At 47.0% G+C, this 27,550-nt stretch overlaps 1 protein-coding gene across 1 annotated transcript; it reads left to right on the top strand.

Moving 5' to 3' along the window:
- On the top strand, window positions 1–27,550 carry SLC13A3 (solute carrier family 13 member 3). Its single transcript, XM_057365947.1, has 13 exons — window positions 1–111; window positions 9,422–9,687; window positions 10,001–10,164; window positions 14,486–14,552; window positions 15,276–15,461; window positions 16,317–16,442; window positions 19,100–19,195; window positions 20,887–20,991; window positions 21,958–22,055; window positions 23,203–23,315; window positions 24,702–24,863; window positions 25,204–25,341; window positions 25,935–27,550. Exons 1-13 carry the CDS (start codon window positions 1–3, stop codon window positions 26,118–26,120), a joined length of 1,818 nt encoding a protein of 605 aa, XP_057221930.1. The 3' UTR covers window positions 26,121–27,550.

Below are 27,550 nucleotides of genomic sequence, written 5' to 3'. Positions count from 1 at the left end.
ATGGCGGCGCTGGGGGCGCTGGTGAAGAAGGCGTGGAGCGTGCGGAGGTTCGTGGTGCTGCTGTGCGCGCCGCTGGCGCTGGTGCCCGTCCTGCTGAGCCTCCCCCCAAAGGTACCGCGCCCGGGACCCGCGGGTGGGCACGGCGGGATGGGGACACCCCCTGCGGGTGAGGGACACGGGCACCGACACTGCGGGCACCGACACCGCGGGCACCGGCACTGCGGGCACCGGCACTGCGGGCACCGGCACCGCGGGCACCGACACTGCGGGCACGCGTGGGGCCGCGGACCTGGAGCACCAACTGGGGACGCGGAGCAACTTTGGAGCGGAGATACAGCCTGGGGACTGTGGGGCTCAGCCATGGGACGCGGCCCGGGGACACAGCCTGGGTGCTCCGTGCCACCCTGTGCCTCAGCAGCAGCAGGGTTTGGCTCTCGAGAGGGTCACCGTGCCAGGGTCTGACCATGGAGGGAGGGGATAGCAAAGAGCCTGGGTTGCCACAGCTTCTCAGCTTTTGCAGCAACTCAAAGTGCGAGTGGAGGGGGCATCCTGCGGCCGTGTCAGGTTTAAAGGGGGAAGAAGGGATAGGTAACGTGAACTGTGTTTAATGTTTCTTGTATAGACATTGGGAGGTGGGAGGATCGTATGGTCCAGCATCAGCTCGAGCTCAGTGGCAATGATTAGTGTCCCTTGCTGGTACCCAACTGCCCTGTAGTTTTATCAGYAGTGCCCTAATGGCATCTGGGGAAACTGAGGCACGACCAGCACCACCCAGCGAGGGGTTTGCAGAGCTGGGGTGGAAGGTRAGTGCCTGGTGCTGAGTGTGCCTGGCATCGCTGTCCCATCCCTTTAGCGAGGGGAGTGGCAGCGGGTGGTGGCGCCGGCAGTGGGACAAGGGACCGGCAGAGCAGTTCTGTTTGTGCTCCAGGGTTGGGAACGCCAGAGAGAACGGAGTGCTGCCCACAGGGCTGTGGGTGACACTCGAGGGGACCTTTGGTGGAAAGGCTTTGTGAGCAGGATAAGWGGTGTTTTGTAAATGTGGAAGAACTGGTCTCCTCTTAAGATTTGTGCTTTAGCGTGTGTGATGAGCTGCACATTAAGCAACCTGTGTCARGACTTTGGGGGTTGGAGGATTTTTGCAGCTGTCCTACATACACAGCTCTTGTGCACCAGGAACCTCTGAGCCTTGGGTGGAAGTCCACGGGGCAGTGAAGTCACTGTGGAATTTTGCACCGTTGACTTCAGTGCAAGCGGGATTTCACCCTTATGCTCTGACTCAGATCCATTTGAGAATGACTTTGTTTACATCGCAAAATAAGTGATGATCACTACTTAGGGAATGTAGAATAGTTCAGGTGCTGCAAGGACACAGAGTTGGTACTTAGTTCTACTTGTGCAGTGCTTGTCAGGTGAAACCTTCTCATTTGAGAYACAAAATAAACGTGTGAAATTAAAAAGACAATATGGAATGACCAGTGTTTTATTTAATGACATCATATATTAAAAGAGAAATTTCCTTGGATTTAATCTCACTTTTTTCCTCTGTTTTTTATTGTTGGCTGAGTTATGAATAGGACTATATTCAATGTCTGCCTAAGGAGCAGAAAGCACATTGCGCAACAGGTACTTAATTCCCTTGTGGATTCAAGAGTGAATGCTTACATGTCTACATTCATTTTCAATGGCTGAACAAATGACTTCAAGTGTATTTAATTACATCTTGTTTGACTTTGGCACTTGGTAAGATTGTGAGATAGAGTTAGAGCGTGAGGAGATTCATTGTATGCTAAGTGCAAGCTTCCCCTGGACAGTGCAGGGGTTTATTGGGAGAATAAATCACAGATGAGTCCAGCGCTGTGGGAAAGCCCTTGGTCTGGATGCTGTGTGTGCTGGTAGAAGTGTGGAGTGTCACACCAGCTGTGTGAAGATTTGGGTGATCAGGAAAGGGATTTCTCTGAGTGTACAGAACTAAAAAATGTCTCTGTGGTGTAATGGTGCTGCTCACACCCATTCAGCTCCCCCAGTGAGCTGATAGCCTGCTCCAGGGTGCAATCCATGGAGGACCTCATGAACAGTGCATTTTGATCAGCACTGTTTTATTAAAGAAAAAATGGTGTTGGCAAAATGGAAAAGTTTGCAGCTGAGGGGGTGGCAAAGCAGGGATGCAGCTGCAGTAAAGGAAGACCTGGCAGAGCTGGCTGCTCTGCTGCTCGCCTTGGGGGTCTGGTCTTCGTTCTCTGTGGGCTCTAAAGCATCACAGGTGGTAGCAGTGGCACTGGCCAGTGCCTGTGTGGGTGCCTGCCAAAACTGGATGTTCATCTGTGTTAAGGTTATGGGTGTATGTTATGGGTGTTCACCTGTGCAACGTTTCAAACGAGCCCAACTGCAGCTTCCCCGAGTTCTGGGGTTTGAAATGGGGGAACCTGTGGCTGTGAGCTCCTGTACACAATTGTATCTGTTCAGGGGTCAATGATTCATCCAGGGTTTCAACACTAAACTCTCTCACTTGTTCAACAAGAAAAGAAACTTGCTGTTGCATCAACAGGGGATTAAGTTCTGACGTCTGGAGCTCGCCTGACCCCCTGTCCGCTGCTCGAGCTGTGAGGGGCTGTGGGAGAGGAAGGAGCAGGATACGCTTCTGACCACAGTGTGAAAACACCGAGGGGAGGAGCAGGCGAGGGGTCAGCAGGCAGGGAGCAGGGCTGGCAGAGTGTGGAAGTTGTCCTGGCGCGTGATGGCCAAGCCTTGCCCTCRGCTGCACCGCCAGAGTCAGCGCCCTGTCCTGACACGGACTCGAGTCCAGCCTCGCATTCTCCTGGGCACCAGAGCTGCTGCAGGTGCTCAGCAAGAGCTCAACTGACCGGGCTGTGGTGCCACTGGGAGCCTGTGCCAGGCAGGGATCCAGGGAAAGCAGGCTGGGGCAGGAGGAGCTCCTGGGTCAGGTGCAGTCACTGCAGCACTGTGCTGCTGCTGAGTGCTTGTGTGTCTGAAACACGGGGAGCTGGATGAGCTGGAGAGCCCTGTGCTCCTGCAGGGATGGGGGAATGCTGCCTGCCAGGGTGKAACAGCAGCTGGTAGGGGACAGAAGCACTGAGCCTCAGCCTTTGGTGGCCTCAGGATGAGCCTTCCCCTGCAAGAACATCTTACAGTCACCTCTGTAGGACTTTCCTGCTCTGCTGATGCTAAAATCTGTTCCCACATCGTGTCACCATCACCTGCTCCCTACTAGCTGCCTAGTAATTTTAATCTCCCAAGGGATAGTCACCATAAAAAGCCACCTCAGCTTTGGTTTCAAGGGCAGCATTTCACTTGGATCTAAAGRCCAAGAAATCTTGACTTAAAGCTGATAAAACACAACAGGATGGGGTTTCTTGGAATAGTGTGTGCTTTCTGAGTGGTATCCTGTGATGTGGGTGCACAGAGTTTTCCAGTCAAACCTACACCTAAGTGACATCTTCCTGGAAAMAAAATCCTTTGAGAAAAATCATCCATCAAGTCTGCTCTTGCTTWCTGCTGATGGACTCCAGCATCCACATCWTCAAGCTGTGATTAAAGCTCTTGCCAGCTGTCACCCTGCAGTGGTTGTTCTCCAGATCCCTGTGTGAGTCCCTTCACAGAGGGATGGTGACAGGGCTGGCACTGCTGCTGTTACATTAATTGCCCTCRTTTTTAATTGATGGCCTCTGTAGGTTGTGTTTGTGGAGAGGGAGATTTGTGTGAGTGCTTTTGCCTACAACCTCCTTTCTCTTAAGCAGAGAAATGAAATTTCTGCCTTGTGGGTGGGTTTGGTGAGACCTCAGGGTGTGCTCCCCAGGCTGTGTGTTGTGTCCATCACATCAGGCAGCAGAAGAAAGTTCTCTGCGTGGAGCCWCTTCCCAGGAGCCAGTTGTCTGCACAAGGGTCTGTGTGTCACCTCACGCTCTGCTTGCTGCTGAAATGGCTGAATATTTGTCCCGTGAGTGGAAGTGCCTGCGACCCCCCTGCTCGGAGGGCTGTGAATGATTGCAAAGAGCTGGGGCAGGGCAGGAGGGGCTGGAGGAACTGTTCTGCTGGAAGGGGCATGGGGGCACTTTTAATGAGCTGTGCAAAGAGCTTGTTCCAACAGCTTCTAATGAACTCAATGTCTACAGCCTCTTGGCTTGGTAACAGCTGAGGCAGCCAAATCTGCTAAAAGGAGCTCTGAGCAGGCAAATAGGGCCCAGTGCCTTCAGAAAACAGACTTGACTTCCTCGGTGGCCATAGAGCAATTTAAAATTAACTTGGATGTCATGGGTCCTCCTGGTTAGAACAAGGAGACTTTAAGAACCTCCAGAAGAAAAATTACATTGCTTGCACTGGAAAGCAAAGAGCGTGAAGGGCATCTTTGTGGGCAGAGGGTGATGCAAATGTAGGCAAATGGGATGGGAGTGGGGCGTCCTGCAAGGTGCAGGGGAGCTGGGTCCTGGCTGGAGAGCAGAGCAGGAACGTGGACAGGCAGGGAGCAGTCTGGAGAGCAGCCTGGACAGGAGAAAAACGAATTGTAGCCTGATTGTACATTTAACACACAAAGTCCATCTCTGCAATGGTTGTGCATGGTGGTTTGGGAAGGCCAGTTTCACAAAACTGGAAAGAATGGTCAGTTAAAAGATGAGAGGAAGAACTCAGTGGGGAAAGAAGGTGATAACTGAAAGAAYAGTGACTACATTTTATTACATCCTCTGTGAGCTTCAGTCCAGAGAGAGGGCAATCCTGGCAAAGGGCAGGCTGGCACTGGGAGGGTGTGAAAGCAGCAATACTTGGGCTGGGGCAAAGAGAAGTGGACAAGAGTCAATATTAATTGGAAAACATCACTGCAMATAAAACATGTCTGCCTGATTCCTGCCTGGAATGTCTGCCATGGTTACCTCAATGATTGTAAACTAAACAATTYCTGTCCAAACTAAACAATTCTATGTTTCTATGAAAAGAGATGTGGAAGAAAATCCCTGGGTGTTTAGGTTGATGAACACAAATGTTCATCAAAGGGTTCATCCAAGGAGCCCAATCTGTCCATCTGTTGCCAGATGGAACAATGCAGAAAAAGCCACAATCAGTGAAGCATTTTTGTTCCATACTCAGCAAAGTTCTGATGGTACAGTCCTGYAGCAAGAGAAGTTGACTGATAATAAATATTTTTACAGTGACAGTGACTAAASGGAAATTTAAAATTTCATACATCCAACCCTGGCTACTTTAAAATCTGTAGGTTTAAGCAACTTCCATACAATAATTTTGCAAGAGCTGCCTGAGGAGTTTATTGTGTGCCAATGAACTGGATGTATTTCTACCAGCCCCAGTATAGATGGAGATCACCAGGGGTGCTGACCAGAGGACAGACTGATCCATGATCCCCTTGGGAAGTATTTTAAAAAACAACAAAAGGTGGGAGATCATAATGTGTAATTATCTGAATACAGCTACTGGACTGACTACCCACAGCCAAGGTGGTGAATGTGATATTTTTGGATATGGAACATGTGAAAGTTGACAAGAGCAGTGAAGAGTTYACAGGCTGCTATTTCCTGAGTTGGTGACTTTTTGCCACACACCCAAYTTGCCCACTTTATCTGAGCTTCAGCTATCTTATTTTAAAATAGAGAAAATTATGATTTTTTTTTTTATATTTTGCTGATTATGAAATACTTCAAGAAGTTCAAATAAAAATGTTTAACAAGCTTTATATCATTTTAGCAGAGGAAAATAGATGCCCTGAAGCTCTTGCAGCTTGTAGCCCTGTGTTACTGGCCCCTCTCTAGCCACYCTTCAAATAGCCAGCGGGAGCAAAATGACTCCACTGGCAGGAAGGCTGGTAAACAGGGCTTGGGTTGTGTCCAGATTACATAATGCTTGCAGGAGCTGGGTTAGTAGAAATCAGATTCACATATCCACCCTGCTGGAGAGCAGGCARTGAGCACAAGGTGGCTGGTGGCACTGTGACATGAGAACACTCCCTGGGGTGTTTTGCTCCATCATCAGTTCTGTTCATCACTGGTAGGATGTTTCTCTGTGATAGCAGAGAGATAAAAAAGCTTGAAAAACTCCAATTCAGCCAAAATCTCTCTTGGTATTGGGATCAAGGTCTTGGAGGAGCCCTGTCTGCACTCATTTGCCAGGTTATAGGGTGGTGGGGGAGCCTGTGTGGGGCTGATGGGGCTGTGATGACCATGCAGCGTTCAGATGGAGAAAACCCAAAGTTTGGCAGTGCCAAGGCAGAGCTGCTCTGAGTGGCCAGCCTGCCTGGTGGGGAAGCTGTGGGCACTGGCTGTGCTGGGGAACAAGGTCCAGCTGAGGATCCTGGTGTCCCTTTCAGGCTGGAGCAGGGGCTGGTGGTTCGTGCCCGTGTCTCAGTGSTACGCCTGGCTGAGCCAGCTCAGCTCGCCTTACCTGACCCACATTCCCTGCCAGAGCTCCTTTCCCTGCAGCACCTCATCTGCCCTTCCTGGGCACTGCCAGCTCTGCTGCCCACAGGACACTACCTCGTGGCTTGGCTTCCTCTGCCACAGCTCAGCAGGTCCCCCAGGGTGGAAAATCCCCGGGGCTTTCAGTGCAGMAAAGACAGGATCTGTGTCTGGAGGGGCAGAGGTCGATCCCAAGGCTCTTGAGCAACAGGAAGAAGAGCTGCTGCAGTCCAGACCCACAAGCTGCTTGCCTGGAAATCATTAAATGGTTATAAAATTAACCTGATCACAAGATCCATTTTAAAGTTCATGTGTGCCACCATTTTTCCCCATGAACTTTGATAGAATTCTGTTGAAAAATAGAAATACAAAGCTGCAGGGAGGTCTGAGAAGTARGAGTCTTGACAGGGATGCAGCCAAKGGTCAAAGGATAAAGATCATRTGGAGGTGATGGTGCCACAAAGAGCAGTGGGTGAAGTCCTGGGGCACCCATGGCCAAATCCCTAAAGGCCCATTCTCCTGACATTTGTTGGCATTTATTGATTGTGTGCTAAYCAAAAATACTGGACACTGGGGACATTAATAAATTAACCTTTGCAAAATACCTTTAAATGAAAAAGCTTTAAATTGCATATAGGATTTGGTTCAATTTTATGGATGGCTTTACTTTTTTTTTTATTCTGGAAAGTGCTTGGTCCAAATTGAAGTTATTTTGTAGTGGTCTTGTTCCTTTTTTGTTCAATGACAGTCCTATCTTAAATGAAAAACCTTTTCAATATAGCTACAATTTGTCCTCTTTTAGGGTAGAGTAAGTTGGATTAACAGCACTAGAGCTTGCTTGAAGTGCTTTGCTGCTGATCCATATGGGTTTCAAAAATTCAGGGAACTTTTACATAGCCGTTCTTTCTGCCCTGTTTTGGTTTTACCCCTTGGCTTTTGATCTTGCAGTGAAGRTAAGTTATTAGATTGATGCTGCATCTCATTGCAATGTTTTCCAGAACATTTTCCATRCACTGGAGAATAAATATCCATTACKTATAATTAGTTTTCTAGATTGTGCATCATCTATTTYGTAAAGTCAATTTAACCTTCACTGATATGCTGTTGTATCAAGGCATTGTTAAATATTTTCAGTTGCWCTACTGCTGTAAGAGCCAAAATGTCTTCATTTTGAAGTTGACTTTGGTGCAACTTTCCTTGCAGGAAACTGGCGAATATTTTGCCAGTGGGAGAAAAAAAATTATCCATATGACCTTTGTAAATCAARTGGAAAAGAGCTTAATGAGAGCAAAGCTATTTCTTTGGCATATAAAAAGAATCATAGCAAGGAGGAATTAACAGTTGGCACAGGAATGAAATCCCTAATCTAGTGGCAGACACTTTAAAACATAATTCTTTATTTTTGTGAAGTTTGACRCTGCCAGGTTTGCTGCTCTGCTCCTGCTGGTTTTGGGGAAGTGAAGCGTGGGGAGCCCTTGGGTGCTGCCAGGTGCCAGGGATGAGCTGAGCCTGAGGGTTTTACTTCACGCTATCTCATATGTCGTTTTATTGGCATCTGAAATTAGTTCTGAAAGTGATCTTTAAATCCAGATATTGGGCACTTTGTATGAGGCATTGACACTGCTACAATGAATGGATGGAAATAAATCCAGTTACACTCAGTTCTGCAGTTCATGTTGCCACATACAGCACAGTCCCGGGGCTTTGCTAGCAGGACCACTTGTGAGTGCAAAGCCTGAGTGCTAGAAGCAAGTCAGAAATTCTGACATTTTGTCCACTTTTCAAACCCTCCCTGCAGATRTAGTGARCAATAAATCCATATTGGTTTGGACYTYWTTCAGYSCAGGCCTGCAGAGATTTGTTCACAGGTGGACAGGCAGGTGGTGGCTGTGCTGTAGCTGTCCTGGTGCCTGGCTGCACCCTCAAACACAGTGGCTGCTACCTTGTTATCCCCAAAATCAGGTCCCCACAGTCCCCAGCCCAYGCTGTTCCCTTGGCAGGGAGCTGTGCCATCATCTCCCTCTCACAAACCCAGACTCAGTCCGGGGGAGGAAGGTCCCAGCAGAGGGACAGAAGTGCCTTTGAGCAGCAATTCAACCTGCTCAACAAGCTGGAAAAGTGATAAAATAAATAGTTCTGCGGCTTCCAAGTGATTGCCAGCAGTTATTTATAGAGCTGTGGGCACTGAGCCCCGTGCTCGCTGACAATATCCCCGTTCAGCCCCACCATGGGCTCCCCGGGGCTCCATCCCAGCCTTGGGGCCGCTCTCCTGACTTCCTTCCACTGTGGCTGTGGTGACAAATGGCTTTGGTCTAGTTTGTGCCTCGGGGTGGATGGCTGAATTCACACTGTGGTGTGGGGTGCTGGGTTTGTGCCAGCCCTGGGGTGATGCCGGGCGATTCCTGCCCGCAGGAAGCCGTGTGACACCAGGGTGCTTGATTTACTGATTTCCGTAGGGGCTGGGATGGGTTGCCATGGAATGGCTTCTCACAAATCTCTTGGGAGACTCTGATCCAAGAAAAGAAACCTCCCTGTGGGCTGCCTGCTGCAAATGTGTGGAACGTACATCTCCCAAGGCTGTTTTTCCATAGCTGAGCAGAGCACAGTCTGTGGAATTTGGAGGGAAAACACAAACTTTAAATGGGTCAGATACTGGAACACCTGAGGATGCCAGCAGCAATGCCAGCTGAGSATTAGCACCGAATTCAACATTGTGGGACAGTTCCTGCTCTCCAAAGGCTCCTTGGTTGATGTCCTGTGCATTGCCACCCTGCTGCACCTGGAAGCTTGGGCCACCAAGGAGAATTTGGGTTTTGCTGTGGTCTCAGATCAGTCCTGAACCCCTTACACAATGTAGGGGGGRAAGATGTACTTGATGGAAATTATTTGGGAGAAATACTGTATCCAKGAAAGTAACTGGAGCATTTTGCCTGTCAAAGTGTCTCCAAGTGACAAGATGTCTCTGTAATGCCCCRTGTCTCACTTGTCCTCTCCTCCTTTTGCAGGAAGGAAGATGTCTCTATGTGATCCTGCTGATGGCCCTGTACTGGTGCACCGAGGCGCTGCCCTTGGCTGTGACAGCTCTGCTGCCCATCGTCCTCTTTCCCTTCCTGGGGATCCTCCCGTCTAACAAAGTTTGCCCACAATACTTTTTAGACACCAATTTCCTCTTCCTCAGCGGTTTGATCATGGCCTCRGCCATCGAGGAGTGGAATTTACACCGCAGGATTGCGCTCCGGGTGCTGATGTTGGTGGGAGTCCAGCCAGCCAGGTGACTATGGGAGCAGGGGGGATGTGAGCTGCAGGTGCTGGGGGCACAGCAGGGGCTGTCCACATCCACAGYCCTTTTTCTCCAGCTCACTCTGTTTATTCAGCTGTTTGCCTTTGCCTCTGGGCCAGTGGAGCACTGAGAGAATCCTTTGGTTCAGCCCCATGCTTGTGCTCCATCCAGTTTCAGGGGAGTCACAGAAATCCTTTCTGGTATTGGTTTTTTTATCTCTGCACATGAGCTGCTTTTCCTCCTGATGTGTCGGAGAAGTTGCCAAAMTGAAGAAATTCAGCTTTTCCTTTTTTCTCTCTTTCAGACTAATCTTAGGGATGATGTTGACAACGTCTTTCCTGTCCATGTGGTTAAGTAAYACTGCCTCCACTGCTATGATGCTTCCAATTGCAAATGCAATTTTAAAAAGCCTCTTTGGGGAGAAAGACACATCTAAGGATATGAACAGGGATAATGAAGAAAACCAAGGTAATTGAGGCAGGGCAGTAGCATAAGCCAGCTGAGGTCTGCCCTTCTGCTTTCAAATCTCCCCATTTTRTCGACTTCACTGGCACAAATACCACATTCCTGAGCTTGCAGCTCGGGCTCAGGRCTGGCCCCACTTTATTCCCATGGTGGAAGAATATTGGCAGAATATTTTATCCTGCCCTTYGCTCATGTCACASAGGAAGCAATGCTTATGAGTRGCCTGGAAAACCAAAAAGCAGCGAYGTGCAGCCAACCTGATGGCACAGGCTGGAGTCCAGCTCTGTGKCACAGGGGGTTTGGGGTTTGTAGGGATGTGTTCCTGTGGGGATGGCTGGAGCAGGGAGGGCGGTAGAAGGGCAGTGATGGTGCAGGGTGGTCCCTCCCTGTGGCACACAGAGCTGCCCTGCACTTGGGACACGTGTGTTCTCTTGTTTTCCTGTCTGTTCACCCATGGAATTGGAGCCTGAGCTGGAGGAGAGGGCAAGGACTCAAGGGAAGGCTGGCAGGTTAAATAGCTGTCTATAAAGTGCTCTGTGATTTTTCCATCTCCATGCTGCTACTTGGTTGTGGGCAGGTCAGGGGTATGTGGCCAGGTAAGCCCTTCCTCCAGCCCTCTCTTCACGAGTCATTTGCCAGAATTTTGGGCTTCTGGCAGACAGTGATGAGAAACAGCAAACCAGAAATGATGTCCTGACATCCCCTTTGCAGCTTCTGCTGATACCTGGAGCAGTACTCATGGCTTCTTCTTCTTCTTCTGCTTCTTCCTGCACTCTTTAGCAATTCATCTGCCTCTGCCATTTATAGAGATGGCTTTTTGGTTCCTGCTGAGTCCTAAGGCAGATAAAGGAGTCCCCAGAAGAAAACTCAAACATGTGCACACTCTAATAAAGATAYAATTAATCATTCATCATAAATGTTTAGCAATCATGAGATATTTGCACTCCCACACAGATTGCTTATTCACATTTACTTTATGAATTTTTGACTGCTCACATTTATTAAAATCAACCCCACTGATTTCCTTGCTGTAATTTCCCATTCTGTGTTTTGTCAGTCTGCTTTTAACCTTCTTGACCCCAMCCTCTGAAGTGATTTGACTGTGCARTTGTGGCTGTAAATAYAGTAGRGTTTGRGAACACAAAGAAGRAAGATTCYCYCCTTGTCCYAGACACTGCCAAGCACAGAATTAACATCCTTGACTCACAACAATTCACAACTCTCAGCAGTGGTGAGAGAAACCAGAAAAGGCAAGRGAGGGACATGCAGGTAGAAGAATGAATAAAGTGATGCTTTGCAAATATCATGTGATGGCGTGATGATGTTTCAGTTTTTGGTTTGTTTTTTTTTTTTTTGCAATAGAGGCTTTTAAAAGTCATAAATACAAGTGAGGGAGGAATCAACTGTAAAATGTACAACATTTTGTACATCAAAATGCGTGTTTTCATGTAGGCTTTTTCTTTGAACTTTAGTGTCCCAAGGTAGACTCATCCTTTCCTGTARTCTTTCTGAATGGATGAGCAAAGCTGAGTTCCTTGAAGGAAGCCCTAAACATGAAGTCAGTCAAAAATGACGAATCTGATATTACACTTAGGAGTGGAGAAGTACAGATGAGAAAAAAATATACTCATTTCATAGTTTGTTAAATGTTTATAATCTATCTGAATTGGAATCCATGCTCCAAAAAAGACAGATTTATTTGTGAAGGGGGCTGGATGTGGAATAAAGCTTGTAAAATGGTGTGTGATGAAATCAGTTTGCAAATTGATTGACTTGGTTTCATAACACTGTAGGAGAGTCCATGAGGCTAAAAAATATCTGGGTGGTTGAAAATAGTAATTTAAAATAGAATAAAGAATATGTGATAGGTAAAATTATTCGATTTACAGTAAAAAACCAAGTGTCTAAAACCAGTTTTGTGTAGGGCTTTGCATTCACACACAGTGCCAGAATTGAAGTGATCTCTGATCAGTTGGTGACACATTTTTCCTGATGAGAGAATCTCAAGCTTTCAATCACTTATGTCCATGCTCAGCCACAGGACAGCATGTTATAGATCAGCAACTATTCACATTATTTTGTCACTGACAGCTAAAACTGGGTGTAATAATTTGTTCCTTTTGTCACTATTGGCTTCTGATGCAAGAGAGCAGGGAGTGAGGTTGGGTGGCTGAAGCCCCAGCTGGCTCTGGTGGATCAAAGCAGGGTTGTAAATTTAACATCAACCAACAYTTTTCAACTTCTAGAATTTTCCTTTTGGGGGTGGGTTATAGATTCCCTGAAATTCTGTCTGACATTTCCAGCAATCAGTCTGTAACAAGCTGGAAGCTGCTGTGCCAGTGAGCCTGACCTCTCTGCTGCTTCTGCCCACTAACCCATCATTGGCAATAYTTCATTTCTCTGAACACCTTCAATATCTCCAGGCAAAAATCACAAGAACATATTTCCTTTTTTTTCCCCCCTTCATAGAGAATATTCTGCAAATTCAAGGTAAACTGCAGTCAGTGTAACTGAGTCACAGACCTGGAAATAATGTAGGGGGAGGTGGGAAATGTGCATTTTTGGATTCTTCTGCCTGCCTGCACCCCTCAGTGGGTGGAAATATTCCTTTTCAGGTCTTCTCAGCTTTTTAGAAACAGTGAAAATGTCATCAAAGCAAAAATTATCTAAGAAAAGCATTTCTGCCTCTAAGGTATATAAGGCATTTTGGTGAAATGGCCACCAAAGAATCCTCATACTGCTCTGTGAGATGTGTGAACAGCCAGGTCYAAACTCTGTTATCTTTGGCCTTTTCTGGCTTACGGACCTGTAACAATTTTCAGTTCCTTTTTTACAAGTTTCGTAGGAAAAGCTCTGCAGTATGCCTGGCTTTCCTTTGCATGGTTACCTTTGCAAGCCTTCCTTGAAAGATAACTCACAGATGGTCCTGGCCAGATGGGATGGTAGGCTGAGCTTAGCAGGGAAAAGAAACTGGAAAATGTTGAGGTTAAAAAGGAATGTCATTGCAGTGCCAGGACTGGGCTTGAGTGGGACAGCAGTGTAAGAAACTTTGAGCTAAATCCATTGAGGGATCAACAGTCAACCACGGGTTAATGTTCATCCTTCTAATTACATCCCTTCATCGTGGCAAGGTTGGGATGAAAGCTCAGCATGTGTGTGTCCAAGCCAATTAACTCCAATTCAGTAAATTAGCCAAGTGTAAAACATGACATTGCAAAACCCTCGSTTCACTGAGCTGGAGTGAGCACACGTGAGCGAGTCCAGAGACTTTGACCTCTGGCTTCTCTCCCTCCTTTGGGTCTCTGGGTCATATTGGGTGGAAGGGGTTCATATTTGGGGCTAAGAAGGAGTGGAAGGAAATTTGGGGCCTGCTGGGGTGGCAGCACCAGGAATTGGGCTCTGGATATTGGGGTCTGCAGAGCCCAGGGAAGTGCAGCACAAAAACCTCTGCACCCTAAACCACACAGAGAGCACAAGGAAGGGCAGCAGAGCAAGGAAAGGGATGAAGGTGGACAAAACTCACAGAGGAACACAGGAAATGAGGTTTGATAGCTGCTCTCCAGCCTCAGGAGGGCAAGACACAAGCACAAATACCATGGTGATGTCAGGTCTGGTGACACAATGACTGTGTTGATTTTCCATCTTTTGACTTGGGAGTGGGTTGGTGTGGTCAGGTGGTGTGCAGCTCCCAGTTTACAGCTCAGCCTGAAGGATCTGTCATTTGTGGAGAGGATGATGGGTTTGGGATGGTCCCTGCAGTCAGAGTGGTTTTTGGAGGACCTGGTACAAAACCTAATCCCCAAATGTGTCTCTCTCTTGTCTCTAAAGAAGGAATTCCTGCYTTATGGTGATGGCACTAGATGTCTGCAGGGTGTGAAATTCTCACCCCATGGGAATGAAGCTCGGTGGCAGGAAATGCTCCTGCTGCGCCTCGGGGAACTGCCTTACAGATACCATAAGGCCCAAGACTATTTCTTCCTAAAAATGACTTATGGTTAATCCTTCCCAAAGAAAAAACACCCCCAACCCATGGAAGGGGGTGCCCTGGAGCTCTTGRTTGTGTTAGAAGATCCCAAAGCCCAACCTGTGGCAGTAAAGGGACCAAGTGTGTGGGTGTTGGAGGAGAAGCTGAGAGCTGTGGTGGGGCTGGAGCAGTGGCAGGAGGAAAGGGGYTCCTGACCCCATCCCCTTGGTGTGAGCTCACCCTTCATTTGCACAGCCCCTCCTCTAAAATGGAAGTTGTTTCCTCTGTCCCTCTGTTTGGTTCAAGGAGAATTTTCTAGATGCTTTGAACTGTTTTAAAGTCCTCATCTTTCTTTTTCAGCATCTTTACAGCAGAATAAACTTTACACTGTACCAACTGAGATGCAGTTTCTGGCAAGTACTGAGGAGTAAGTTAACTATAAAGTTTGTTTTAGAGAGTTGAGAGAGAATKGTCCCCTGAGCTAGACCAAGTGTTAGGAATTTGAAATTCAATCATTGCAATGTTTTGATTATACCGAACATCCCAGTCACTAGCAGCCTGATGATAAAAACCCTCCTCTGTGTGTCCACCATCCCTCTGCATGTCCAAATCATTGCAGAGGTTTATTTCAGCCACTCTGAAATCATAGCCAGAGGTGTCTCCTGCTGGGGATTTGTGCCTTGGTTTTCTCAGGAACCTCAAATGTGTGAAGCTGATGATGTAAAACCCCTCAGGATTTGCACACTGGTGATGGTCCTGCTTTGATAACAAGCATGGGAAGGAAACATCTTTTCAGGAACACAGGAACAGATGTTTCTTTCCTCAAATCTATCAAATTTTAGTACTTTTGGCAGTCCTGTAGACTTTATGCTCAGTGTCACAAGCTGCTGAAGGGCTGGGCAAGGCACAGRCACCCTCAGCTCCTGTGGATGGGTGCTGAGGGTGCTCTGTCCTTGCAAGGCTGGCAGTCCTGTGGGGCACTGCCCCAGGCACMCCCCTCTGCAGCACTGAGCTGCTCAGGTCTCCCTGAGCACACTTGGTAACTTGGATTTCTAAAAACTGGGAGTTTTCCTCCTGTCAAGGCTCTGAAGTGGTTGCGCTGTATTTAAACCAGGGCTTTCACCGGATTCTCTTTTGGACTGTTTTAAAGCAAAGATCTGGCAGAGGAGAAGGAGATTTCCAACGATGTTCTCTCAGACTTGAAGAAGGAGGAGGAATACAAAACAAACATATGGAAAGGTTTCCTCATCTCGATCCCATACGCAGCCAGCATCGGAGGCACAGCAACGCTGACAGGAACTGCACCAAACCTCATCCTCCTGGGCCAGCTGAAAAGGTAAGGGAGGCTGTCCTGGGGAGCCTTGTGAAGACACAGACATGTTCTTCATCCCTGCAGGAAACTCCTTTCTGTGCTGAGTGCTGGTTTGGAAAATTCATGCCCTTCCAGAACTTTTTGGGGAATGAAAGCAGGGAGTACACCAGCCTTAGCCAGGCAGGCTGACAGCCAAACTGGAGCCTRTGTGCTTCACCTCTGTGATGCTCTTAATCCCACTGGATTTAATGGGACGCCCACAATTAACCTGGGAACCGTTTTGATGAAGCAGATTGTGCAGTGTTTTGTGAGCAATTACAGCTGCTGCTGTGTGGGAGAAAGAAAAGTAATGAACCCACACTGCTTCTGCCCTGTTCCCTTARTCATAAAAAGTTCCTCCTATTGCATGGCAGCAGAGATTTGTGCCAGCCTAGGTGCCCACAGGTATTTCTCACCTTTGCTGGACTCTCCAAGAAGTTGATATGATACAGCCTGTCCTGGGCACTGCAGCATCCCTGCAGGGTTCATGTCAGACTCACCAGCAGTTTCTGTAGCAGGATTTAATCCTGGGTGTTCAGGGGTATCTTGGTATGAAGGCATTGGCCATCTGGAGAGGGATTTCCAGAACTTTCCTTGCAGGCTTGCCCAGCTGGGCTGGGTGAGATGGGGATGGCAGGATGTCCTGGGGATTGTCCCAGCACAACTCTCCTCACATTTCCTTATGTCCAGGCAGCTCCTAAGGCACACACAGGCATTGTTATAAATGCACAGGGGCARGTTTGTGGGATATTTCACTGCTGATTTCAGATGCTTGTTTACCCATGAATGGGAGGGCTGCTTTCCCATCTTGCATTAACTTGATTTTTCCCGTTTGCTTAGTTATTTTCCAGAATGTGATGTGGTGAACTTTGGTTCTTGGTTTATGTTTGCATTTCCTTTAATGCTGRTTTTTCTTCTCATGGGATGGCTATGGATCTCCATCCTGTATGGAGGAATTAACCTGAGGTATGTTGATRTTCAATATACATGTGTGTAGTCTGGTTATRTGGGCATTGTGAAAWATGTGTTCATCATGATTTTCAYCCTAAATCTATTGATATCACCCAGRATCATCTCCTRGAAGGYRGGGGAATTTTTMATTAACTCCAGCATGCCCATCCTATAACAAGTCATCTGTTTTAAAAAGCTGATATGCAATAGGAAGATGTTAAAAATATCTCATCATTACATTACTTTATCCAACTGAAATACATGGACACAATGTGCAATTTTAAAAGGTTGTTTTACTGCCCAACCTGAGCCTGTGGAGGGTAAGTGGCAGATTTTTAATGACAGAAAGAAAAGCAGGATCTAGCTTTGAAAACCATGATAAAATCTTGGTTCCCCTGGAACCAAAAATCTCCCAGAACATAAAAGAGATAGGATTYGTTCTTGGGGCAAAAACCKGSGTTTRGAAYAGATTACTCCACRACAGGGCTTCATTTTACAACAATGTGTTAATCTATAACTGAGAATTACTTGTTTTTCCAGCAAATCTTTGCTGGATACATGCAACCCCTTAGTGTACACGACCTAAAGCGATTGCAGCACTGCTGTGCTGCTCATGTGGAGCCCTTTTTCCCCTCCACACTCTCACAAGTGATGGTAACAAAGTCAGAGTCTTCCTTCCTCCAGGGACCGTAGAGAATTTGTAATATTTAGAGAAGTCTTTAATGGTTGTTTTGACTTTAAAATGCAAATGGAGGCAGAGGGGGAAGAAGAGAACAGGTGTCCAAATATTTACACTGTCTCAGACATAGGGGGGAAAAACAAAATTCAATGGGAAAGTTTTAATCCAGAAAATGCCAAAGGCTTGTCCTTAGCTTGCTGATGGGGTTTCTCAGGAGGCTCTGTGTGAGACTGGGCTGCTCATGCTGCCAAGAACTGCCCCATTTGGGCCAGGGCGTGGGCAGAGCCAGCCTCAATTCCCTGTCCCAKGGAGAGGGCTGGGCATGGCCAGGTGAGGGAAGAGGCCAAATTCCCTGGTGGAAGACAGAGTGGTGACAGTGAAAGGCAGAGTGGCTCTGGTGGAAGGGAGGGTGGCCCTGGTGGAAGGCAGAGTGGCAGAATGGCTCCAGTGGAAGCAGAGTGGCCCCGGTGGATGGCAGAGTGGTGACAGTGGAAGGCAGAGTGGCTCTGGTAGAAGCAGAGTGGCTCTGGTGGATGGCAGAGTGGCAGAGTGGCTCTGGTGGAAGGCAGAGTGGCTCTGGTGGATGACAGATTGGTGACAATGGAAGGCAGAGTGGCAGAATGGCCCCAGTGGAAGCAGAGTGGCCCTGGTGAAAGGCAGAGTGGCTCTGGTGGATGGCAGATTGGTGACAGGGAAAGGCAGAGTGGCTCTGGTGAATGGCAGAGTGGCTCTGGTGGATGGCAGATTGGTGACAATGGAAGGCAGAGTGGCTCTGGTGCTCAGGGGACGTGATGCTCTGTGTTTGGTTTGGCTCATCCCCGCAGCACCGGGGCTGGGTTGGAATAGCTGGGCCAGCACGGATTCCAGAATCCCCCAGGGGTGAGTGCCTGGAGGAGACACTGCAAAGCTTCACAAGCACAGCCGAGGCTCTGCAGGAGCCTCAGGGGATGTTTGGGCTGTAACTGCTCGGGGACAGTGCTGGGCTGTCCTGTGGCAGGTCCTTGGTGTCTGCAGCAGGGCACGGGCAGGTGGACACAGCTCCAGCAGTGCTTGGATCCAAAAGGCTTTGAAAGGCTGAGGTGTGAGCTGGCTGAGCTGAGGCTGCTGCTAATAACATCTCCCAAAAAATGAGAGATTAAAGGGCCAGGAGCTTCTGAACGATCAACCATTCATCTAAATAGAACATCCAGCCACCATATCCCTCTGAAGCAATGAATGAATGAAGGAAGGGCAGGCACCATGGGGATGGGCAGATGCAGCTGAGACAGAAATTTGGGTTTGCAGGTTAATCAAGGGCACAGGCAGAGTTAGAAAGGGGGTTCAGTGTCATGGAATGCGATGGGAGATGAAGTTCAAGATATGAATRTATCATTTGTGTGCACATGCCACAAAGGAGCAAACTGTGTGCAGTTGGTGCAGCCAGGCTAAGAGGCTTAGCCAGGAGCACATTAACATTCCCGGCCACTTAGAAATTCCTCACATTTTTGCTGATCCTCAGCAGCATCCTGGGATCACCCAGGAAATTACAAGTGACTTGAAAAATGAAGGGACAGATTCATTTTCTGTGTCACCCTATTTCCTAGTAGTTCTGCCCAAGTAGGTAACTTTCTTGGAAGGAAGACAAGGAAATCCTGCAATGTTGGGACGTTCATTTGGCAACCATAGCCCATGCTGGAGGGAACAGTTCAGAATATAAATGAGAGGAAACTTCCTCACCTCTGCAGGGTCTGCTTTGTGTGAATGCATAGAAAAGGATATATAAAATAAAGCCTTATCACATAAAGCCTTTATCTCAGCAGAGATCTTTGTTAGTCTTCATAATCTGAAGATAACACAAATTGAGCAGCCAGAGATGTGCAGCTCTTGGAACCTTGCAGAGCAGGTGCTGGAGAAGGACACTGAGTCCTGCATGTGCTGCAGTAGAAAAWGCAGCATTTCCTATGGGTCCCTCGGGTCAGAGGCATTTAAAAATGTAACTGTGTTTCTTTTGCAGGGGCTGGAAAACAAAAAAGTCAAATATAAGAGTGGATGCAGAAGCCCGAGCCAAAGAAGTGATAAAGGAGGACTATAAGAAACTGGGTCCAACAAAGTGAGTCGTAAAGCTGGGATAAAAATGAGAAAGAAATTAAGTGGGTTTGAAAATATCCTGTCTTAGGAGAGGAGGACTGGGGGGAATGGCATTTTTAAAAGAAAATTAAATCTACATTTGCACTCAGCCTGTTTGTAACCTGTTGAACTTTGCTTTTTGCCTGTTCCAGCCTTCTCACCATCGCTAATGTGAATAATTGCAAATAGCAGCTTGCACTCAAATCTTCCCAAGAACAACATTCCTATTATAGAGGGGATTCATGCTGGGTTGTTTAATTACTGTTTGTGATTTTTCTGCTGCAGGAACAAACCCAGTCCTGTGGGTGTTAGGTGCTAACCAGCACAGGCTGGATTTCACAGGTTTGTGCATACCTGCCCTGCAAAGCAGGAGGCTTTTTAGTGGCAAATCATATTATGAGTATGAATCATATGGATTGTGGATATACTTCAAGAAATCTTTAAGCTCAAAGAAAGTATAAAGAAACAGGTCAGATCCATGCCATGGAATACATTTTTTTTTCTAAATAATTCCTTTGGCTGCCTTAGTCAAGCAAAGAAAGAGAAGCTGGTACGAATTGTAATGATGGGGATTTCTTCTTGGAGTAAGGCACCAGCAGAAAGAAAAATGAGTTTTAGACTTCAGAGAAATGGCAAAAAAAAGGGGGAAGCATGAGAAGTTGAGAAATCCACCCCTGGATATGTCCAGCCACCCACTCATATTTTGGGCAGCCAGGCCTAGTAAAGGTTCTTGAAATGTAAGGTTTTATCCTTAAGTAGTCTGTGTTTCCCCATCTGTAAAATAATATTTTCATATTCAGGGCAATGTTGTGCATATCCAGYGATGTTTGTGTCGTGCTATCAACGTTGTAATTATTGCTGCTGTGTGGAACATGGAGTGGTTCTTCAAAGACAGCACTCTGTGCCTGTGCTGTAAATGAAAGAAATTGGTTTATTTGTTCAATTCAGTACATTATGGAGCAGCCTGCAAAATGTCTCTGAAAGAATCAAAGTCCCACTTTGAGATCTAGGAGTGGGAGAGTCCATTAAGCTGGGCTCTATCAATTTGATTAGCAATCMCATAACTAAAAATCAGCACAAGCAGCCTCTTCCCAAGGGCTTATATGCCCCTCCTGGTGCTCAGAGAGATTTTAAATAGCATTTTGAGGCATTATCTTGGTTAAACCTTAACTCCACTAGATACTTAGTGAATGCTATTGCCTTTTACCYTGCTGTTTGTCCTGTGTCTAAGGGACAGTGTTGGGATTTTGACCTTGGAGGGGTTTGTTCCTGCTGCCTCATGTATGATTTGAATCTCAATCATCCTTTTGTGCTGCTTGAGCTGCAGTGGCACCATCCCTGGCTGGCATCCTGGAGGGACAGGAATGACCAGGAGGAGCTGCTTGGCCCTTCCTCTGCCACACCCAGAGGGTCAACCTTGCTCTTGTGGCATCTGGGCATTCCTGATCTCCATCTTCCCTCTCCTCAATGCCTTCCAAGAGGAGAGGATTTCTGGCAAATGCCAGTATTTGCAAATAGATTCACAATCTGTTCCAAATGTTTCACTGTAGTTGTTTTTAGAAAATCAGCCTCACTTCTCTGCCAAGATGCAGCAGCAGGAACTGGATCCTTGTCCCAGCTTGYGTCCACCCCTTCAGCACATCAGCATTTTGACCTCATTTCTTTTCATTTCAGGTTTGCAGAACAGGCCATTTTCTTCTTCTTCTGCATGTTTGCAATCATGCTGTTCTCCAGGGATCCCAAATTCATTCCAGGTTGGGCAAGCTTGTTTGCACCAGGGTAAGACTTGATTTTCATTCCACTGTGCCATTTTGCAATAGCATTTCCAAGTCATTGATATTCCTGAGTTTCTGATTGTGTTGCTTAATGCTATTGCTCAGGTTTCCTGGAATAAATGAAACTGAACATCAAGTAGAAGAGCCACCATTATTTTTTCTGTTTCCTAGAGGAGGTGCATGAAGTTGGGGTGTGTCTGTTTGAGGCCATCTCTAGGATTTAGTGTTGGGAATGCTGTTTATAGGTACCTTTACAGTGAAATACTGAGTTCTTTAGGCAATCCACAGATTTCACTGGAGGTCTGAAGATGATGGATGATGGCAGGAGCTGATKCAGGGTTCTATCCTGTCTGTTTGACAAGTTTGTGTCCCCTGTRACATCCATACCTTGGGAGATGAATAGACCCAGCAGTTGGGGAGTGTTAACCCTCAGAGAGGGTGTTGTTATTTCTTAAAAGAAGAGACATTCATAGTTTGGTGGGTTTTTCCAAGTAAAACCTGATTTTAATAAATGATTCCTTCATATAACAAAGTAGTTATGGACTTTTTCCTCATCAGTTAATAACTCCTTRAATCTTAAGCTTTTTGCTGGATGGAACCTGTCTTTCATCTGAGAGTTTGAATATTTGCAGAGAGCTCATAAAAATAAGATAGTTTGGGCTATGTCTCTCTTCCTCACTGCAGTGAGCTGAGGAAACCTGACCKTCTGCAATCAGAACAGCCAGAGCATCAGTGTGGAGGAGATTAAATCTTGGTTTTTACTTTTGTGGGGCAGCTTTTCTGGGGGGTTCACAACCCCTGGTAGAAATGTAGCTCGACAGGSAATTAAAAAAGGAAAGAACTGTGAACAACGAGCATTGTTCAAACCTGGTGGAAACTTGTAATCTTCTTTGGTAAATCCCTGTTTTCATAAACTTTGTAATTCTACAGGCTTGTGCTTCTTACAAGTGTTTCTGCTGCTTTTGGCCAGGTTTATCTCGGATGCCGTTACGGGAATCACCATTGTGATTATACTGTTCTTCTTCCCTTCACAAAAACCTTCCTTCAAGTGGTGGTTTGACTTTAAAGGTGAGTAGGAGACCCYTCCAGGCAGGGATTCTCTGCTTGCCTGTGCCCTGGCAGGGCAGGCATGGAGCAAGAACCGGGCACTGTGGCTTGAAAGAGCCATTTGATCCGAGAGATTTTTTTTTTCTGAAGTACCAGGAGAGGCTCAGCAGTCACTRCCCTGCTGCTAAAGGCAGCAATGACTCAGTTTCTCCTGTAACTGTCAGGTTRATGCTGTGGTGAGGTGAAGTGGACTGAAATGGGTGTTGATTTGCCACAGCAGACCGGATTGTGCAACAGAGGTTTGGTGTCTGACTCCCCAGCAGCTCCTGTCCCTCTGAGAGGGCAGATTGGCCTTTCTCRGATAGAGGTGCTCTTCCTCAGTTTCTAGAATGATTTAGAATTTAAACTCCTAGAGCACAAACTCTCCAGCAGGTTTTGAAGCCTTGGGTCAGTCCTCTTAAGTAGCAATGAAATACAGATTTTAATTCATAAGGTGCTTGGAATAAGAGATTGTCTTAATGTGGAGAAGTTSATGAAGGCTCTTTGTGGATGATGGAGCATTGCCTGGGGTCTGTGGGAACAAAATACCAGCTGCTCTGAGTCATGCACATTTGTTGTGCTGTCCATACACAGGAAGATGTTTAATCAGGCCTCCTGTGGATAAAATATGTGCCCTTTTCCAACAGAAGATTTCAGTCCCATTAGTGCATCCTTCCACACAACAGAGCTCACTTTATCAYGTATTGAGAAACGGCTTCTAGGGCAGATGAGATCTCTGCTATAAAACTCACTGGCTGTTGAATGACAAATGGAAAATTAATAACGTCTTTGTCATTCAAATGGTAGAAAATGTCCTCCCTCCATGGACCCCCTTCTGCAGCAGACAATGTTTATGTCTGTTACAGAGAGAAAATTAAACTGATAYCAAATGCTCTCTCAAAAAAGCCTCAAAGAAAATTTTAATGCTCGATTTTTTTTGGATGTCTAATACTAAGTTAAGTGTTCCTTTAACTGGCTAATTTAAGGGACTSCAAATGTGTATTTGATCAGCAGCTGATGGTCAGTGAGCTTCAGCACTGCTGTCAGACCCAGGTTATCGTTCTGTCAGGTGATGACTGATGCTCCTCTTTGGGTGGGTGTTTGACCCAGGCCTTTGCTCTTTGCCCAGCACCAAACACTGAGACCCAGCCCTTGCTGACCTGGAGGAAGGCGCAGGAGACGGTGCCCTGGAACATCATCCTGCTGCTGGGAGGAGGCTTTGCCATGGCCAAGGGCTGTGAGGTGAGGCCCACAGCAGATGCCACTGGCATCATCTTATCAGGGTGTGTCTTGGTTTGAAAGACAGGTGTTTTGCCAATAAAGGCAGGGACCCCCTCCTTGGAGTGGTGGATATGACCCCCCCTTCCCTCTGACTTATTATAGCTTTGGAAAAAAAACACGGGCTTCCAGGCAAGAGTATGGGGGAAAGGGAATAACAGTTTTATTAATATGTATAACAAAGTGAAAATAAGTAATAATAACAAAAACAGCAACCAGCCCAGCCACAAACCCAGTGACAGCCTCACACAGAGATGCTCACCTGATTCCCCGGTGACTGCAGGAGCACTGTGGCGCAGGTCCCGGCTGGCTCAGATCGAGRCAGAAGMTCACAGTGCAGCAAAACAGGAACCAAAGAGCAGTCGAGCTCTGCTCCACGGGTAGCAGGCCAACWRYCCCTCTGAGCCAAGCAGGGCAGTATATATAGTTACCYGCCACCACCACACCCACACMCACCCCCTCYCAGTACTTAGCAAGGTCGTTTGSGTGGGGTGTAGGTCCTATTGTCTTTACTAATCGCCCTGCCATCAAAAGGATGACCTGGCAATCAGCAACAAAAATGGGAAAGAAAAATTCCCACGAAAGGAAACAAAAGGAGATCCCCATAAACCACAACAGGGTGTCACTTGGGGCTCTCCTTTGGCTCTGGAGAACTTGTATCAATGGAGTAATCACACTCCAAGGACACATTTCTCAACTCCAATTGACAATACACAGCAGATACCTGAGGAGGTGACAGCTCCCTGCAAGCTGCGTGCTGTGAGACACCCTGAGGGCACTGCACAGAGGTGGTCATGGTGGCCACTGAAGATCTCAGATGTAATTTGCTGTTCAGGAGAGGATCAGTTCCCCTGCAGGGCTGCAGGAGGATTGTCGCTCCTTGTTGAGACGGACAGCGACACGAAATAACAGACACAAATAGACACACAACCACAACTCACACAATTACAACTACCTTTGTTATGGGGGTGAGCCCCTTTTACCTGTTTAGCAACAGGTGTATACTAAATCCTCYGCATTTGTGGCAAACATACATTGGCYAGTACAGCARCTGCTTTTCTACTCATCARCATATGATTGGTGTGTTWGCAGAAGCTKCAGTGTCGTTAATGTTTTGAGTCTTTGGCCATCTATTTTATTGGTTCAACAGTCCATTCTCCCTTTCACAGAGGCAGCCAAGGTCGTGTTGTTTAGGTAGCATCCTCCTCCACGCAGGCTGTTAAACTCCTTCTGTTTCCCAGGTCTCAGTCATACACCATTATTAGCTGAGTTTCAGAACCTGTAARGGCACARTGCTGGCTTTTGGCCTCCACAGAGGATGACTCTTGGTTTTGCTCTCCCATTCTGCAGGAGTCTGGCTTGTCTGTGTGGATAGGAGGCCGCCTGCACCCCTTGGAGGGAGTGCCACCTCCTGTGGCTGTCATCCTCATCACCGTTGTCATCGCCTTGTTCACGGAGTTTGCCAGCAACACTGCCACCATCATCATCTTCCTGCCTGTCTTGGCAGAGCTGGTAAGGCCATCCCATGGCAAGACTGGCTTGTGCTCTGCCCTCTCCTCGCCCTGCCCCTCGGGTGGGCAGCTTTGTGCTGGGTTTGTGTTGGCTCAGGCACTGTGCAGCTCTCCTGCTCCTGGGCTTCAGGATCTTCAAACCCCTTGGGAGCAGCAAACCCTGTAACATAACATAGTGGGCACCAAAGGATAATAATCCTTTAGACTGTGTTGTGATAAATGTGAATACTTATCACAGAGTGTAGGACAAGGCTCTGCACTGGCCATTTGCACCCTTTGATTCCTCTGTCTGCAACTCCACATCCCCAAGGTRTAATTTCTGTTCCTTTCTGGTTTTCCAGGCCATTCGTCTGAAAGTAAATCCCCTCTATTTAATGATACCAGGAACGATAGGATGCTCCTATGCATTCATGYTGCCAGTTTCAACTCCTCCCAACTCAATTGCATTTTCTTCTGGACATTTGATGGTCAAGGATATGGTAAGTTCCTTTAGATACATAAAATTAAGAAAATTATCAGCCTGACAGTTTAAAAAAGGGATTTTCCTGATTGTTGATACTTCAGTATGTAGTAAAGTGAGAAGACAGAGGTCTGGTACTGTTCTCAAGAGTGTTTGAAGGCACAGATGGAAGGAGCTCATATGAAGTTTTGCTCTGTGAAATTCAGAGTCACCACAAGTCCAAATGGTGAAAAAAGTGGTCTTGAGTGGGCTCAGCATCCCCCAGCTCCTCATTCTGTTCCTCTAGTGTCAGCAGCTCAACTTCCACAGGTTTCTGGATGCAGGAAAAGTTCCCCAGCTCAGTGAAATGAAGCTTATCAGTAAAATTAGGCTTAGTCCCAGTTCCTGCTCGCATTCCTGAGGCTAAACAGATGTTAATGTTTTTGATGGATCAAAGCTTGGTAAGCAGCTGCAGGATGGCCTTTGTGGTTTTAAGCCTGCTTAAGATGTTGCTAATATTAACAGCAATTAAGCCTTCCATTTTTATAATGTTTGCATTCAAATAGCTTCATGCTTCACATGCTGTAGATGTCCAGCCTAAACTCAACAGCTGTCTTTGTATTTCTTTTGTAGGCAAGAACTGGGTTGCTCATGAATCTTATGGGAGTTCTTCTTCTTAGCTTGGCTATGAACACATGGGCCAAGAGCATCTTCCAGCTGGGGACCTTCCCTGCATGGGCCAACATCCATGCAGAAAATGCCACCTCACTTGTGACAGCTGTAGAAAATGTCACTTTAAGTGCACTAAATAAAATATGAACAAAGCCACCCCCGGGGAAGGACTCACTCACTTAGGACTGGGGCACTGGAATCGTCAGAGTTTGCACAGGAGGAAAAGCCACGTGGCCGCTCACACTGTGTGGGACCTTCTGGYTTAATTTTATTTTTAGAAATACTGGTCAGTGTCACAACATCCATTTGTTATTTTCTCTGGAGATCTTCCCCCACCTTCCGCAGGTACAAATCCGACTCTCCCRGAGTCCTTTCTGTCACAGGTGGTTGTTAACTGGACAACCTGCAAGCCATGGAGCATCTTTGGTAGATGCCTGTCCCCCCATGAGAGCTGGCGAGCTTTGCTGCTCTAGCTTCTGATACCCTACCTCGTTTTGGAGAGCAGCCCTGGGAACAGGGTGCAGGCAACTGGATTATTTATGTGCAACCCAATGTGAGTGAGTGTATCAGAATCTGGCCGGGGAGGAGGCGGCGTGGCCGGCTGCTTCTGGCAGGGTGTGAGGACGGGGTCTCATTGCCATCCCATGAGTAATTCTCATGGAGGATGAAGACTGTTTCTTCAGGTTTGTGTGTGAAGGGATGATTCAGGAGATGTGGTAGGACTCGGTGYATTGCTCCATGCTTTGGAAACAGGAAGGCCACAGTTTGTTTCCAAAGGTGTTCAATGTTTTGAAAACCTGGGACAGCGATTGCTGCCCGGCTCTTTGCACTGAGTACACGGATGGGGGTTTGGGACCAAATTAATTTCTGACGTAGCTTTGGACATCGGTGGTGTTTCACCGTTGGTAAATGTGGCCAGTCTTAGGTTTGTGAGATTGACTCACTCACAAATGACTYGCTGAGTCACAGGTCAGTGGACAAGTTGCATTGGAATATTATCGACATTTCTTAAAAATAGGCTTTGATTCTTAACGTCTTTTTAAATCAGATTGCTTGGGTACTTTCAATGAAAGCATTGCAAATTGACTGTGATTTTAATCACCGTTTTATCTGATTATTTTTATCTTATTTTCTGTAAGAATCTAAAATATTAAACTTAAATCATCAGTCATTGAAATGGGTGATTGAATGATAAAGGATCTGATTCTTRTTTTATGGAAGGTGAGTGACTGGATCCCTGTGCTGGGACAGATTTCAATGATGATGCAAAGAGCCGACAAGATGAACTGGCCTGGGGTAGGGATCCAGTGCATCCCCCCTGCTCCTGTGCTGCTGATACCCCCAGGGCAGGTGGGAGAGCTGCCAGGGAGACGCTCACCAGCCACAGCTGCTGCTGGAGGGGTGCCCCGATGGGGGTTGTCACCCTGGGGTCATGTGGCGGGTGGGGATTGGAGAAGGTTGAACCAAAATCGCCAAAGCCAATTGAATGTGGAACTTTGCTCAATCAAGTTTAAAGAAAAACCAACAAAAATACCTTAATGTTCAACAAAATCCTTAATGATTGTGGAAAACTTAAA

This window comes from Malurus melanocephalus, unplaced genomic scaffold (assembly GCF_030028575.1).
Source record: "Malurus melanocephalus ecotype Western Australia unplaced genomic scaffold, MMel_1.1 scaffold_59, whole genome shotgun sequence".
Taxonomy (NCBI): Eukaryota; Metazoa; Chordata; class Aves; order Passeriformes; family Maluridae; genus Malurus; species Malurus melanocephalus.
Note: the sequence above shows the minus strand (reverse complement) of the source record. Positions and strands in the feature narration are given on the sequence as shown.